Genomic DNA, 17404 nt, shown 5'->3' on the forward strand with positions numbered 1-17404 from the left:
GAACATTAATCAAACAGCAGAAAAAACAAAACAAAATAAATAAATATATATATATATATATATATATATATATATAGTCCATTCGATAGGTACTTAACACATGTAAATATGAAGAAACAACAAATATTTGCTTTTTTATATTAATCACAAGCAAATGTATATATGATAGATTTCATATAAATTTTTGGAAAAACAAAAAGTATATAGATATATATATATATGAATGTTTGGCATATATGCATAGTTAACCACCTGTGGACAAGGTGAGAAGATTTTATTCTTTCTATAGACTCTTGAACCTTTGAACTCTGAACTATGAACTAGGGGATTATTTGCACAAAACAAGGTGCTAGCATAAAAAGCCACCCATTTGTCCAAACCCACATTAATTGCATCTGCGACCCCTTCATTCCCCTCTGTCCCTTTGAGTGAATGGAGTGATTTATAGATTTATACAAAAAAATGCTGACTTACAAGATCACAACATCTCAAGGATGTGATGCATTGTGAGCTTGTAGATCGGTTATAAATTTGGCATATATGGCTGCATGTTTGGTTGTTTGTCCGAAACACAATAGGCCTATGCTATTTTCAGCTTACTGTTTAGTAGCCTATAGAAGTTGTCTCTCACTTAGTTCGGACGTATGTCAAGAGGTCAAGAAAGCACCTGAGCTACTACACACGTTTGCCGCCAGCGCAAATGTTAGTACTATGTACTATTTAGTAGCTACTAAACTTTCGGACATACAGGACATAGGCTACATTACTAAAAGTAATTTGGCATTACTAAATAGTATTATAGTAAAGCGATAGTATAGCAATTAGCAATGTAGCACTGCAGAAAGGGAGATAGGACATCATGGCCCCACAGTAATTTATGTTCTATCAAGCTGTTTCTCCCTCAACGTATGGACTACCCTTCCATAACATCCCGAGAGAGAGAGATAATTATGAGAGTTGGGAAATTATAACAAGGGTAGGCCTATTGAAAAGCATCAACCCAACTAACTGTGATGATGCAGCATTGCCAGGTTTATTTCATAGCCTCCAGACGTATCTTGTGCTACTCCCTCTCCACTATATGGCTGGACTCCTTTTTCCTTTTTCAGACTTTACATTTGTGAGTTTTGGGGTACAGTATATGCTTCGTGAGATTGATTTGAAAAGGTTGAGAGCAAAATGAGGGGTGGGGGGGGGGGTAAAATGTGCCAAAAAAGATCCTAAACTTTTAACTGTATATTTTTGGGGTTTTGTTCTTTTGCTTTAGGACTACCTTAGTTATCAACGTTCTTGAGCTGTTTAGACTCAATAATATGGTGCCATCTCCTGGAAATCTTGAGAACTACAGACATTCGTTAGATCCTCCACTGTATGTACAGCACCTTTTAAGGTGACAATACAGTCATTTTTAAGTTTTATAAAAGGAAACAAATATATAGAGAGATATATATAACCTGAGAATCCTGATTTTATGAGCTTTGCATTTAACATTTCTATTTACATTTTGAGTATCACAATTGCTTGGTTTAACTGTGAAGGTGATTTACACAAGCTTGTCTTACTGGCAACACGTGTGCCGGTGTGCGCACACAAACATGCAGAAACACAAATATACACAACATATGCGCAGTTGTGTGTGCATGTGCTGTCTCAGAGAGAGAAAATAAAAGAACTGTGGAATGGAGATCCAGCAGGACCGATGAGTAAAGTTCTCCACCAATGCAAAACACTTGCAGACAAAGTGTAACAGACATACACATCACTCACTCTGAGTTTTTACCGTGAAGTATTCATCTTATTTTCTAATCAACAAAGCACAATCTACATAGTGAGGGAGTGGTGTAATGTTTTTAAAAGACATACACATATTAAAAGGAAAAAAAAAAAATACACTGAACTCCGATGATCCAACCGGGAACCAGTGACTTCTTTATCATCAAAGGGGTTTTTCTTTCATTGTCAATTTTCTCCTTGTTTGCACTGTGAAGTTTAGAATGGTGGAACTATCGCTGCCAGTGACTCCGCCTTGTCTTGCAGCATGCTCTCTTCTCCTTCTCAACCTCTTGAAATCAGGCATAATAAAGACGAGAGCGCACAGAGGGCTTTTCGCTCAAAAACCACTAGTGAACACTTCTTAATGGTCAACAGGAAGTCAAAGATCTAGTAGGAAAGGCTCTCCAAGACCAGAAGTTGAGTGCTGTTGATAGAAATAGAGTAAGGATGGTTGTGAGGCTGCAGAGGCAAGGTCTGAGACATTGCCTGGGATATCTTCACCACAGAGATATATGTTTGTTATATTATGTAATAAATTTATAATAAAAAAAAAAAACATGTCAACTCCTTGTCTATCCTGTTTAACAGTGGTTAAATCTGTTGAGGTTTTATATACAATCCAGTGCAGTTTTATTCATTAGTTTGTATACAGACAAGATATTTAAATGAATCAGATGTTGCCCAATGGTTGTACACAATGTAGTAATTAAATGAACACTAACACAGGTTTACAAAGGGATCCGCACGCACACACGCATACTCACACAAATGTTCTCATGTTACATTTACTAATAAAATAAAACATTGTAACTGTACAATAGTGCCAATACAACAATAGCAGCCCACAAGTGTGGTATTTTACTGTCAATGCACTCATCGGTGGACACTGATCATAAAACACTGCCTGCCCATATCCCCTCCACACACACACACAAGCAAAGAGAGTTCACGTTCACAGATTCCCTTCACTTTGTGTGCAACATCACATTCAATAATCACAGCACACAAACAAAATTACTGCTTTTGCACAATTTGGTACATTCAACCTCCCTTCTGTAGATGATAGATATTATAAACCTGAAGTACATTTCAGAGACTAACACCTAACAAGTTCATAATTGTATAACCAGATAAACTAGCTAGCTTCAAGATTTAAGGAAGCAGTGAGAGAAAATCTCACTAATACAAATATAATTACCTGTTTACCTCACATTCTCCCCTGGATGATAAGCCACATAAAGGGACGTAATGGTCAAAAACAAACTAACGTACACAAACGTAGTGTGATCATCCATAAAGTCAAGCACAGAGAATCTGAGGATTCCTCAGACGTAGAGTCCCAAGTTTATGTGCACAACATTGGCTTAACCAAAAGCTAATGCTATCCTCAGCCTTCAGTCAACTACAGCCATGAGAACGTGTCCATCATGTGATATACAGATCCAGTGATGAGTGGGGTCACATACTCAAATTAAGTCTGGACTTTCCGTCTTCAGTTCATCATTAGCTGTCTCGGAGTCCTCTTCCTTCTTCTCCAGCTCAAAGTTCTACAAAATGGGAACAAGAGGCAACCCTGAATGAAATTCATACATACGCGCATGTGGTTTCAAGTCAAAAAGTATCTGTAGTTTACTTTACACAGAGGGTTTAATTACATTTCAGTTACCTAACTTATGTGAAAGCCATGTTCTGCATTTATTTTCCACAAGAGAGCGAAAACAAAACTGCAGGTCTCAGGTTTAGATAGGTTTATCATGCTGCTCACGGTTGAGCAAAGAGAATACATTGACTTGTTAATCAACGTGTTACCATAAAGCCAACATCTTCACCCTACAAAAACAATCATACTAAAATATACTCATATTTACTGCGAGCAAAACGGCAACAGCAGATTAAATACAAATGACGGCCGCTCATAAAGGCAAATACTGCATGACTGATGTGCAATTATGTTTTGCTGGTAAACAAACCATTAAGTGGGTTGCAGTCACAGATAAATAAAACCCCTTCTGTGTGATGAAATGCGCCGTGTCTGAATGCCATTTTCGAAATGGGAAGAAGGTAAAAACTTTACCTCTAGTTCCTGCATCACCTCATCCATGAAGTCACTGGGATTTTGTTTGTAGTCCACAGCTCGCTTTATCATCTCTCTGAACATCTGTTGTCACAAAGACATTATTGCCTTGTGTTTAGAATAAATGTCAATATATGCTCTTTGTACTGTATGAGACAGAGACAGCGTGAGTGTGTGCGATATTCTTACCTTAACTACATTAGTTCCATCAGCAGCTGACACAAAGTAGAAAGGAAGTCCCTGCTTTTTTGCAAAGTTGAAGCTCTTCTGTGTTATCTTGGAGTCAGCTGCAAGGACACCAGACAACAACACAAAGAATACATCTCCAGTTCAAAGAATATTGAGCCCAATTCTACAACAAACACCACTGATTATTGATGGCTTTCTTGACCCATATTTTGTAAAAGGTTTAACCTATTAAATTCCTAAAATAGCCGATCTACAAGCTCACAATGTGTTGTGATATTTAACGTCCTATATTAAAATTGGCTTAAGGAGGACCGGTTGAAATCGGGATACATCAGCTGCACACTTGCCGATACTGACTAAGAAAAAGTCAAATAATGTCCGATATATGGGCCATACTGATACATCGCTAAGCTACTCACCATCAATTTTGTTGGCGACCACACAACATGGTATCTCTGGTCTGTACTCTCTCAGTTCCTTGTACCAGTTAGCCAGGTTTTTATAGGTGATCTTCCTTTGGACGTCAAAGACCTTAGAAAAAGAAAAAGAAAAATGTTTTATGTCTGCTTTGTAGACAGCCCAGCAGCTCCACCTGTTTTGTCCACAATTTCAGTTCTTTATCTTGCTTCAATCTTCTATTATTTGGGCTAAAGCAACGTCACCCCCGACATGCAAATAGGGCAAGGGGATTGATGTCAGATTAATGTGTTGGGAGTTGCAAAGAAGGTGTTTCAGGCGTCATTTTTCAGTAGGTATCATGCAGGTCCCTGCATGATACTTGGGCCAGGGCTGCCAACACTCCTGGATCCTGCAGGACTCCCCTGCATTTCGACCACATATCTGCAGGACTCCTGCATTGTCATTACTTGTGCAAGCAGAGCGGACAAGTACTAGTTTCGCCCGGGACTCGTATGCACCGTCCCAGCCGCCCCGCCAATTTTGATGCGTATGCACCGCCCCAGGAAATGACGTAATGACTAATTGTGCCTGATACGGCAGTGGTGCCAGATTACATACATGTATACATAGGAGCATTACCTTTAATCCTCCCAACACTAAAACATATCGTCATTACGTCACCATCGAAAACCAATTACACTCTGGCATTGGGTCCTTTAATCCACATCTTTATTGCGTAATCATTGAGAGCTAGTTATACATACTATGTATATGTATATGTATAAAACCAATGGTTTTCAATGGTGGTGACGCAATTGCTCGGATTTCAGGAGGTGTAGTTCCAGACTCTATATAGCATTCGGAGATTGTGGAATAGTTGTCTGGCTGCGCAACACTAACAATAGCAGTATACAGGAGATCAACTATAACAGTATACTCTCCAACTGGAGAGGGTACTGGTCATGCTTTACACACACACACACACACACACACACACACACACCACGTAGCAGTTATATGTCATCCACATGAGGAAATAAAATCTCTCTTAGTTGGTATAAATATCAGGTTTATTAATGGTAGTAGAAATGTATGTTACCATGATACAGGCATGTGCTTTATGGTAGTAGGAAGGATGCATGCTCTGAAACCTCTCCTGGCCAGCAGTGTCCCAGAAATCTGTGGGAGAAATACAATAATGGCCTCATTTTAACAACTCAGTAGGCGTTCCCACACAACTTCTGGGTATGGTGATGATGTCACTGCACACCCTCGGCTCTATAATAATGACTACAAAGAAAATTCATGGGCAAATGGTTTATAGCAGCTTTTACATGCAAATATGACAATAAAAATCATACCCACCAACGATGACAGTCTTGTTTCCGACACTGGCTGTGTGTTTGTAGAGCGTCAGAGCATATGTTGACAGCTGTTGGGGACGACTGCATTAAGAGTTAAGGCTCTTATCTCACCTTTGTCTTATCTGCCAGATCCATTCACTTTTCTAACTGCACCAATAAATAAATTGTATAAATCTGAGGTCATAGGTTTATCACAGCAATACCCACAACCTGAGGGCTGTGAGGATATTGCAAAGTGAGTCCCAAAATAATTGGCAAAACACTAAGACTTTGGGCTTTGATAACATACTGTAACATTATTTTAAAAACAAATTACGTTAATGTAGCAAACAAAAACAAAAAAAGTCACGGAATTTGTTCCTTTAATACCTTGAAAATTATTATATATCAAGTCATATAATCCCATGAGGTATGGGCCACGAGGTGGCATGACACTAAAATAAAAAATATATCCTTTCAAATCATTCATAAAGTATACTTCTACGAGTTCCATTTATTCAAGCCAATGCACAATCGATTTGATTGATCATTCAAATAAACATGCTCTGAAAACATGCACATGGCCCACCCATCTGCTGCTGCGTTGAGTGGTCAGATGGGTGGCTGGTTTTGGATGAGAGAAAGGATACTATCCATCCAGGAGGAACCTTTCCATTAACCTAGATGTGGAAGAGAAAGGCAGTCGTCAACAAAGCTAAACATAATACATCTACAGCAGTGGTTTTCAACTAGTCGTCCGGGGACCACCAGTGGTCCTTGAGGGGGTTCCAGGTGGTCCCCGGCTAAATGATGGAGAGTTGGTAACCAAATGGACCATCATAGATCTTTAACTCTTGAGTGTAAAATTAGACAAATTTGTTTTATTTTACGCTCTCAAGACAAGAGTTAAATTATTGTTAAACATGTGCATTAATTACTTCATTTACAAGAAGAGAGAATGTAGAATAATTGTTATTTTGATCAAAGTTTGCCTGTTATCTCTCCTAATGGTACCAACTTCAATACAGCATGGAATTGTGGACAAACTCGTTAATCGTATCCAACGATAACAAAATATTCTTTAGTTTTGGGTCTGAGAGGCTAAAATTAATGTCATCCAAATGGTGTATAAATAATGGACCTTGATATGAAAAGGGTTGAAAATCACTGATTTACAGGATAGTATTAGTAACTTGTACATTTGCCTACTACGATTGCAATTTTCATGTAGCTACTGAAACATGACTGTCATGATTATCATGACATGTTGTGAACCATGGCTAGTAGCCTGCTAACTTGAGTTCCTTATGTTCAATGTTTCTACTATGTTCTAATACTTTTTGCTCATCTACAAGAATTATCTGTAAACCTTCAGTTAATTATTCCAAAAAATACATTCTATGTTATGCTTGGATTATTGTAAGTGTTTGTGACGTTACTGTATGTAAACGAGTGTATACGATACGTGTAAGATTACACTTACTTGGATTTACCAACAGCACTGTCTCCTAAACAGATGATCTTCACTTGTTCGTCTGCGTCATATTTCTCTTGGTCCATTTCAGAGATTTTACTGGGGTCTCCGGCCATTTCACTTTCTCTTTGAGGATTATCTTGTTGTCAATAGAAATCCGTCAATTGGCTAACGTTATAGTAGCTAGTTTTATTAGCGTCCTATTTACTGCGAGATTACGCTTTAAATTAGCTTGCCACTGGACTGTATTAACTCACATTAAAATCGGATAGGGTTGGTTAACCCGTTCGTCACTCAACGCATCGTGGAATGTAGTCCAAATCCATCACCATATGATATAATCTATTATAGTGACTGATCATCTGTATTTTACCTGTAACACTGGAGCTGGAAGCCTGGAACTAAGAACTGGATTTAGCTAATATTTGGTTAGCGTCGTGGTGGGTAGCATAACACGGATGCCATTTAAAGTGCAGTAACTACTAGACAAAACTCGGTAATCCACCGGCTAGATGTAACATCATCTATCGCTATAAAAGTTATGCAAGTCATCATGACTATCGGCCAGGTTAATATTAAACGTTTTCGGGTCTATAGTAGGTTGCTCTTAATAACAGCATTGGATTGTATGGTTTCTATGCAACGGGGACGCTTGAAGGACCACGACCCTGCTGTCCTTAGAGATGCCTGTTTGTAATACAGCTAGGCTCAGTAGGCTGTATTTCCTCCGAGGTGGAAAGCCTGGTGACGTTAGGCTGTATTAGAGTCAAGGGACGTTACAGAAGAAGGAACCAAGTAGAAAAGTCGCAATTTTGAAAAATTGCAAAGTGTGGTTGCCACAATCGCTTTTAGGTTTACCATACGTCCTCTTTTGCCCGGACAAGTCCTCTTTTGGGGGGCTACTCCAGTCCAGGGGGGGGGGGGGGGGCGCACGCTCTTTAGATAGTGTGGCAGCACGGCACCTATATATTCACTCGTATACCATAATCTGTTTTAATTGACCAAAAACTGCTTCTCAGGTCAAAAATGTATATGCGATTAATTTTGATTAGTTGATTACAATGCTTCAAATTAATTATTTATTTAATCGAGTCCCAGCCCTAAAATAAATACATCAAATTAAAAAAGGTATAGGCTACTAACATTTTAACAATTAATATAAACGTTAAAAGTTTAATCATAGCAGGCTACACTTCAATGCAGCCAGATAACGTCAGTCAGTCATACTGTCATGAAAAATATACAAAAATAAATAAATCAATAAAATAGACTAGCTTGTGTGTGTGTGTGTGTGTGTGTGTGTGTGTGTGTGTGTGTGTGTGTGTGTGTGTGTGTGTGTGCGTGTGTGTGTGTGTGTGTGTGCGTGCGTGCGCGCCTTTGCAGTGGGGGTTCTGAGCAGGGGGGATCCAAAATAACGCACGTGCATGTATTTAAGTCATCAGCTCTTGCTCGCCACATTTGGCTTTTGGTCACACCACCACACACGCCGCAGAGACAGTGTTTGTTACAACAATCCGTTTGTTTTAATATATTAAACACCTCGGAATGCAACTTTTATTGACATCATGGAGTTAATGAGAGTCGTCAGTGTTTTTACCAGTTTGGTGAAAAACTAGACAACAAAAAACGCCTCTAGGCCTACAAGAAGCTGTGGAACCAGAAGTAGGCCTTTATATCCAGCTGATCAAACTCAGGTGAGTGTTTGCAGTTGTTACTGTTAGCTTAGCTCAGTTACCTTTTTCACATCAGGGTCCATTTATTTATTTGGCATTTGAGTCACGGAGCACCATTTGATGACATTTAGCTCTGATTTAGCCTCTCAGACCCCCCTCCCCATTTGAGCCCCGGACCACCATTTGATGACATTTAGACTCTCATACCCAAAACTAGATAATGTTGTTGTCGTTGGATAAGAGTTTGTTTGTCCACACTTACTTCCATTCTATGCTGTATTGATGTTTGTACCATTAGGAGAGATAACAGGCACATGTTGATCAAACAATTATTTTACATCTAATTGTGTAGACTTCTGGTAAATTAATTAGCGTAATGATAAAGGAATTTAACAATATTTGTTTTACTCTTGACGGGTCCGTCAACCAAACTTGTATATTTGGTTTTATTCCATCTCGAGTTAAAGATCTAATAAGGATCCATTTGGTTAAACGCCATAGCTGCATGGGGACCACCTTGAACCACCCTCAAAGACCACTGCAGGTGGACTGGCTTAGCTAATTAGCTACTTAGGCCTACCATTTTAGTTTATGGAATTGCGTGTAATTTCACTTTGATGTAGCAGCAAATAGTTAATTAGATCAGTGGTTCCCAAACCTTTTCATACCAAGGACCCCCAAATTGACACTAATTAGCCAGCGGACCCCCAATTGAAAAGATATGCCAGGGACCCCCATATGAATATTTTGACTGCTCTCTAGCAGTGATTTAATTTCAAGGACCCCCCAGTTTGACATGCATTAATCTACGGACCCCCATTTAATGTCATTTATATCTCTGAGACCCCAATTTATATTGTAAAATCAATGTTTATTTAATTCTGAGTGTATAAATGGAACCAAATGGAGCCGTTAGGGTCCATTTGGTTCCAAACTATCATTTAGCTGGGGACCCCCTGGAACTCCCTCAAGGACCCCTGGGGGTCATCCGGGGAGTTATAGAAGCATTGTTGTTTTGTGTGATGTGATATGAAGCTTTTATTTAGCCTAATACTGGAGTATTTCCGATTTTTAATACATTTTACTTTTCTACTCTATCTCAGAGGCAATCTTTTGGTTACTTTAGTGTGCGTGTGTGGCTGTGTGGCCCTGTGTGTGTGTTTGGCTATGTGGCTGTTTGGCTATGTTGTGGGCTTGTATTTCTGCTATTTGTATACATTTCATACAAATCGCCCCCCTGGGTCCACAGTTGATATAGCTTAATGTGCAACATTTGGATTGAAGACGCACGCACGCAACACACCGCAATTTGCACAGCAATTTTAAATAATGGGATGAATCGAGAGTTGCAATAACCTGCTTGTATTAAACGACGTTAAACTCACCAACATTGCAGCTGTAGGCCAAGCTTGAATTATTCTTTCAATCTGCCGAGCGTAACCGTAGAACATGTTATGAGCTACTTTCTGTCAAGACATTCTCTGCAGGTGATTCTTTTTCTAATTGTTGGAGTTTGGAAGCACTCGTTGAAGTCACTGAACGGCCCTGCGTACCACCTGTTAAGCATTTGCACATAATACAGGAGGCAGCAGCACGACCTGTTAATAAAAACGAGTGCTTCCAGTTCCAACACTTGGATACAAGTTTAATACAAGCAGATCGCAAAAGCAATTTGTATGAGTGGGGAGTCAATGGAGGGTATTGCAACTCTAGATTCATCACATTATAAAAAAATTGTGATGAATCGTTGCAATTTGTGTTAACACACACCCCTGAGTCACACTGCATGAACAGAGGAGTTAACGTGCAATTATGGGCACTGTATTTTGCCCGTAAACCTCAAGTTTAGCAGGCATATACAGTTAATATACGGTAATATAAAGGTGTGATGGTACAATTCGGGAGTTTACCGGAGTTTGTCGGAAAGGTTAACGGGAGTTTCCTGTAATATACACATCCGTATTCCATGCTTTTTGCTCAGTGTCAAATGACTAATTGACATCACCAGCTGGATTGGAAGTGACTGTGCAATTGTGTTGTGTTGCATCATGTTTCCTGGTGTACAACATATAGACCATGTTTAAATAACAACACACAAGAGAAGTAAAAGTTTTAAATGTGTTCATTTGTTGACACTGCGGAATTATTGCTAAATTATGTGTGGGTCACCGGCCTGTCTCATCTGCAGTGGTGTTGGTAATCCTGTTGATTAGGAAGGTGCCAATTAAAGCTATGTAGAGGAGGGGGTGTTCATGTTCATATTTGTATGGCGTTTTGTCTTTTTGAGTGGTGCAACCACTCCTATAGACAGCTATGCGTGTTTGTCCTTGACAATATATTGTGTTGCACTGCACAGCCTAACACAGGCCAGGGAGGATGGCTTGTACAGTACAGTACAGTACAGTACAGTACAGTACAGTACAGTACAGTACAGTACAGTACAGTACAGTACAGTACCACTCACTTCAGATGGGTCAGATTTTTTAAAATCATTTCGGAATGAATTGGGCCTTTGAAATATAGTGGAATCGGTTTGGAAATTCCTTCATGATTAAGAGTCATTTAGCCACAATTTGCAACACTTAACAATACAATGCGATGACTGTAGAGTTGCAATGCCCTCCATTGACATCCCATTGGTCCAAATTGCATTTACGATCTGCTTGTATTGAACGACGTTAAACTCACCAACATTGCAGCCGTAGTAGGGCAAGCTTGAATTATCCTCCTTCAATCTGAAAAGCTTTTGTTTCCTAAAAATCCACCGTAAACATGTTATGAGCTACTTTCTGTCAAGAAAAACTGTGCTGTGATATTTTTGAGTGGGGCAACCAGGCTATGAAAATGATACCAATATCATTTTACGCTCTCAAGAGTTAAATTATTGTTAAACATCTGCATTACTTAATTTACCAGAAGTCCACACAATTAGAGAATGTAGAAGCATTGTTATTTTGATCAACGTCTGCCTGTTATCTCTCCTAATGGTACAGCAAAATCTTATCCAATGACATAACGGCTAAATGTCATCAAATGGATGTTCCGTGGCTCAAATGCCCAATAAATAAATAATGGGCCTTGATATGAAAAGGGTTGAAAACCACCACTGATCTAAATGTACATACAGTAACGAAGGTTTTCAAAGTAAAAGTTGAATATTTGTAGTGGTAAAAGTGAAGTAAACGTAAAATATCCTTTTTCATTTTTTACTGTTGTACTTTTTTTCCTATATAACAACCGTCTAAACGTTTAACTATCGTGCCAGAATGGTATACCCCTGCTTTAAAGGAGTAAGTCACGTTTTTCTGGACGGCGAAGCTATGCCCAATTTTGGCCAGAAATCAATTCAAACACTTAAAAAGAAAAAAGATAATGTTTCTTGTTTGGTTCTTTCAGTTCCCATTGACAATAAATGGTGAATTTACGTCTTTTCAGTTCCCATTGACAATGAATGGAGAATTTACTTGTGTGTCTGAGCAAATTGACATACGTTGCATCATGATGATTAGGGCTGGGCGATATGACGATATATATCGTATTTTCGATAGAAAATGTCTATCACGAAAAAAAAGCTATATCGCTTATATCGCCGTTTCGCTTTACGGCAGTATTTTACGTCACAGCGCTTATATACAGCATGCCCAGCAGCCCACCGCGCGCACTGAAAACAGTGAGCCAACACCTTTCGGATGTCTTCTCTATTATATACTCTAAGGCCAACACGACCACAACACAAGCCGAGGTGGTAAAAGAGGGGCAACGTCTTCCATTGTATGGATATGGAAGTGGTTTTGATTACATGAAGGGAGATGATGGCTGACGAGATTCAGAGCGGTGTAAGGGGCACGTTCGGAAATACCACACCGGAGCGAACTCATCTATCAGTTTGCATTGCACAGTGCGCCTAGTGCGCTATTTCCGAACGCGCCCTAAAGTAACCGGTCATTCACTGTTATAAATGCAGGCTTCATGTTGGGTCAAATTGATAAATTGCGTGAGCCACGCATGTTTTACACAGTTGAACAATAAGCTTGTCCGTCGTCGGGTGCACTCAGGGCTTAAAGTACTCAGTCCTGGGGACTGATTTCAGTCCTGAGGATCTCATATGGGTCATTTAATGAGATCAGTGCAGATTTGTAAAAAAAACATTTTCAGTCTTGGGATTCTTTTTGGCTTTAAGCCCTGTGCACTGCAAACTTCTTCCAAGACGAAGACGTTCCTCTTACCTGTGCAGTCCTCCTGCTGCGACGTGTCTGTCTTGTTTTATTGTTCCAAATAAATTATTCCATTTGAAAAGTCCTTAATTCAGCAACAGCTTACAACAACAACACAAGACGCTGACTTTGTTGTGATCATCAAAAAAAAGGAAAAGAAAAAGCCCCACTCGTCCCAGACTCCCATATACGCACAGTGGAGAGTTGACGACAAGATCGCGTTCTCTCTCACTCTCTCTCACTCTATCGCCTGTAGTCAATTAAACATCGTTAAGCTGCCCAACGTCTTTAACAAACTAAACTATAACTACAACAGAACATGTTGATTCCCTATACAGAGCTTAAATGAACTGAAACAACTGTAGTGACAAACTGACATGAGATATTTATTTTTTCCTTAAGCCAATTTAATGCAGACACAGGCCTGTACTTCTGTGTCTGAATGTCAACGTCTTATTTCTTTCTTTTTTCTTTTTAATTGTCATAATAATAATTATTATTAATAATACTAATAAAACTTTATTTGTATAGCACCTTTCATGACATGAAATGCAGCTCTCAAAGTGCTTTACAGAGCAATGGAGAAAAAAAGAAAAGCAAGGCAACGACATTAAAAAACAAGCAGTAATGCAATACAGTGAGGACATGAATAACAAAAAATAAAAGATCAATTAAAAGCAATGTTGTAGAAGTGGGTCTTGAGCTGTGCTTTAAAAATGTCTACAGAGGCTGAACAATTGAGTTCAGCCTCTAATTATTATTATATACATTTTATTTTGTAATATTTTTGTACTTGCTTTGGGCCTGTCTGTGCATGGGAAGGGCATCAGTATTATATTCATAGTATATATTCAAGTAGACTGGATAATGTGAATTTAATTGTTTTTTGAGTGGTGCAACCATTATAGACAGCTATGTGTGTCCCTGTCCCTGTATCCGAGCACGGAAATAGCATAACTATTGTCACCACCAAGTGTCACTGTTGTGCAGCCTAACACAGACAGAGGCCAGGGAGGAGAGCTTGTACAGTACAGTACAGTACAGTACAGTACAGTACAGTACAGTACAGTACAGTACAGTACAGTACAGTACAGTACAGTACAGTACAGCCCAAGTACAGTAAAGTACTCGACCTGAACAAAAATCAATTATTTTAGATAAAAAAATAGGTATCGTAAAAAATATGCTATATCGTGAGTATATCGTTATCGTGATAAAATAAATTCTATATCGTGATATGAGATTTTGTCATATCGCCCAGCCCTAATGATGATGTACGATGATAGGAAGAGCACCGCTCACTTCACACAAGTTCGATTTTTTTTTAAATACAGCTTTTGTCTTCGCACGTCTCAATAATTGGCATTGACAATGAAAGGAGAATTTAGGTCACATTTCCGCCAAATATGACATAAATTAAACATCAAAGGCCATTGACAATGAAGGGGAAAATGTACGTCAATGTAGACGAGCAAATCCTCTAACCAATCAGATGTCGGTGGGAACACTAGGGACCACTAAGGGACCACCATTCTTGATTTATGTACGATGATGATGATGAGCGCCCCTCACTTCACACGGGTGTGTTTTTGCAACCACTCCTATAGACAGCTATGTGTGTGGCTGTATCCCTGTGTCCCTGGGTCTGTCCGAGTGTGAAAATAGCGTTATAATGTTTGTTCACCACCAGAGACTAAATGTTTTTATAATTGTCATGGGGGGCCGCCCAACCGATCGCTAACTCACTGTTCACCACCTAGCCTAACACACAGGTACAGTACAGTACAGTACAGTACAGTACAGTACAGTACAGTACAGCCACCACTCACTTCAGACGGGTCTGATTTAAAAAAATGTTTTTTTGTTTATTTTTAAAGGAGAATGATGCCTGGTGCTCTTGGAACCCTCCTCAGAACGGCGTGGGGGAGAGGTACAGATTTGGCTCCCTGCCTCTCCCCGGCCTGTGGACCCGGCAGACCGGTGAGTGTGTTACAATGTTATACTTTTACCTCCACTGCTTTATTATTTGTAGTTATTAGAGAAAGTAAAAAAATGAGCGTACATTTTCTTTCATTTGCTGCTTTCTTTCGTTTTAGCGATTTTACCTATGGGCGGGGGCATTCGAACATGGGGATAAATATGTATTTATTTTTTTGTTATAGCGATTTCTTTTTTACTATAGTCCTACTAGACCCCATACAATTTGGTCCCAAATCCTACTATAAATCCTACTAAAAATGTCTCTGCGTGCGTGCGCGCGCCTGCCTGTGTGGGGTTGTAATGCACATAACTGAAGAACCGTTTGCCCCACCGACTTCAAATTTGACACACAGGGAGTGCAGTGCTCGACCTTGAGTTGGTGGCATACACCGTTGTCCAGAAACACCACAAAAGGCTCTGCTCAGGCTCTGCCAGTGGGCCTAATTAGCCTAAGTCCCCTCACGTGACCTGTGCAATTTCCAGCCTCTGCCTGAGCCAATTGATTGCCATGGCAACCCCACACCTGCCAATTGATTACTTAACCAGTCCAATTTTCAGTCAGTTTGCACTCTTCAGGCACAGACAGATACAGATCTCCATATACAGTATGGGCACAAAAGGGACACAGACAGATAATTAAAACGGGTGCTAGGACAAGTTGACAAAGGGTATTATTAGGTTCCCAAGTTGCATTGTTCTCAAGTAGGCCGGTGGCCGACGGGCACGTACAGGTGTAGTCCTTTCTAACACTTAAAAGAAACACTTTGTTTTTACACTTTCTTTTGTTTATTTATTCTTAAAGGAAAATGATGCCTGCTGCCCTTGATGTCTGGAATGCAGTGACCTCAGAACACCGGGGATAGGGTCGAGACTCCCGGGGGGGTCTCCCCGACCGGTCAACGATAGTGGGCGCGCTATGTTGTCTGGAATCCCCAAATGTACCGCTCAAGCTGGTACATTGAGGTACATTAGGCCCGTCACAAGTATTAATACATTATTTAAATTACAATAAAAATACATGAATAGTGAAAGTATCAGATCTACGAGATCAAAACGGTTTTGAGCTCCTAGATCTGCTACTTCCACTACGTTCCAACATGGGAACGAGTATGACGATTATGACTATTACCCCAAAAGTATTGTGATTATCACAAATACTTATTATGTAGTAATTGTGATGGGCCTAAGGGTGTGTGGGGGTGGTATGTGTGTTGAATCTGTTTTTAATTGGTTGGCCAAATGTTTTCCCTATCTTGTTGTTTCCTTCCCGCCAGGTTGGCCAACCAACTGTTTGTGTTTGATTAACCCCCTTTTGTAGTACTTTCCAGGTGGCAAACGTTTAATTTGTGTCACTCTTCTAGTGATGCAAATTAACAGTTATTAATTAGTGCAGTTCCGTACCGTATTACCCTACATAGCTATTAGGACGTTGCAGTGGTGTGTATGTTAATGCACGCGTGCATGCGTGTATGTGTGCGTGTGTTTCATTCAATTAAACAAATTTGACAAATTTAATTTCTTCAAGACAATCTACGAATTTCATTTAATTTCCCATCATTCTTTGGACTCCCATCATGGCACGGTAACTATATTACCTTTACTATATAGATTAAGGGCATCTGCTAAATGCCTAAATTGTACATTGTTGATAAAATTATATTAAATATATACACACACAGCAAGGTGTGAATATATTTTTATTTGATGTACAATTTACAATTTAGGTATTTAACAGATGCCCTTAATCCAGAACAATTTACAGTAAGCAAGAACAACAACCTGCTAATAATGAACATTTTTCTTTTGTTTTGTTCTCTTTCTTTCTCTCAGGGTTACAGAGCCTATAGGTTGACGATATATATTAAGTTTAACTACTTCAACAGATGATGCTGCATATCTTGACTCCTAACCACTATTGCTAATGAAGAACCGTACAGTCATGCTACTTAGACTGCTCATATAAGAAGATTGATATATGAGGAACATATACCAGCATCCCTCCAGAACCTGCACATCGACTAGCCAGTGAGCTTGGCCAGGACGGAATCCACAGTAAGAGAGGGCAAAAGTGATGGGCTGGATGGCATTCCCCCGGTGGTCTTAAAGAACTAATCTTGACCTAACATCATCCCGGTGCCTAAAGCTGGAGACCTCTCAAAAGCAGACAACTACCGAGGTATCAGACTGACACGGACGACCACAAAGGTCCGTCCATCTATCTTCAACAGCTTCTCCGTAGTCGGGTCGTTGGGGAAACCGCTCCACCTGAGAGCTCCAGACCTCCC

At 39.7% G+C, this 17404-nt stretch overlaps 1 protein-coding gene across 1 annotated transcript; it reads right to left on the reverse strand.

Moving 5' to 3' along the window:
* Window positions 1–229: 229 nt before the first annotated feature.
* Window positions 230–7876, reverse strand: rabl2 (RAB, member of RAS oncogene family-like 2). Its single transcript, XM_083764080.1, has 8 exons — window positions 7262–7876; window positions 6429–6458; window positions 5801–5880; window positions 5535–5614; window positions 4456–4567; window positions 4037–4134; window positions 3848–3931; window positions 230–3320 (listed from the first exon to the last, which is right to left on the reverse strand). The coding sequence occupies exons 1-8, from the start codon at window positions 7366–7368 to the stop codon at window positions 3240–3242; spliced, it is 672 nt and encodes a 223-aa protein (XP_083620206.1). The 5' UTR covers window positions 7369–7876; the 3' UTR covers window positions 230–3239.
* Window positions 7877–17404: the final 9528 nt, after the last annotated feature.

This window comes from Protomyctophum parallelum (assembly GCF_964188405.1).
Source record: "Protomyctophum parallelum genome assembly, chromosome: 4".
Lineage (NCBI taxonomy): Eukaryota > Metazoa > Chordata > Actinopteri > Myctophiformes > Myctophidae > Protomyctophum > Protomyctophum parallelum.

Coding starts and splice junctions, on each gene's coding strand:
- rabl2 (XM_083764080.1), bottom strand. CDS start 7,368: ATGGCCGGAGACCCCAGTAAAATCTCTGAAATGGACCAAGAGAAATAT. Junction 4,568..5,534: donor AAGCACATGCCTGTATCATG/GTAACATACATT, acceptor TCTTTTTCTAAG/GTCTTTGACGTCCAAAGGAA. Junction 3,932..4,036: donor ATGGAACTAATGTAGTTAAG/GTAAGAATATCG, acceptor TTGTGACAACAG/ATGTTCAGAGAGATGATAAA.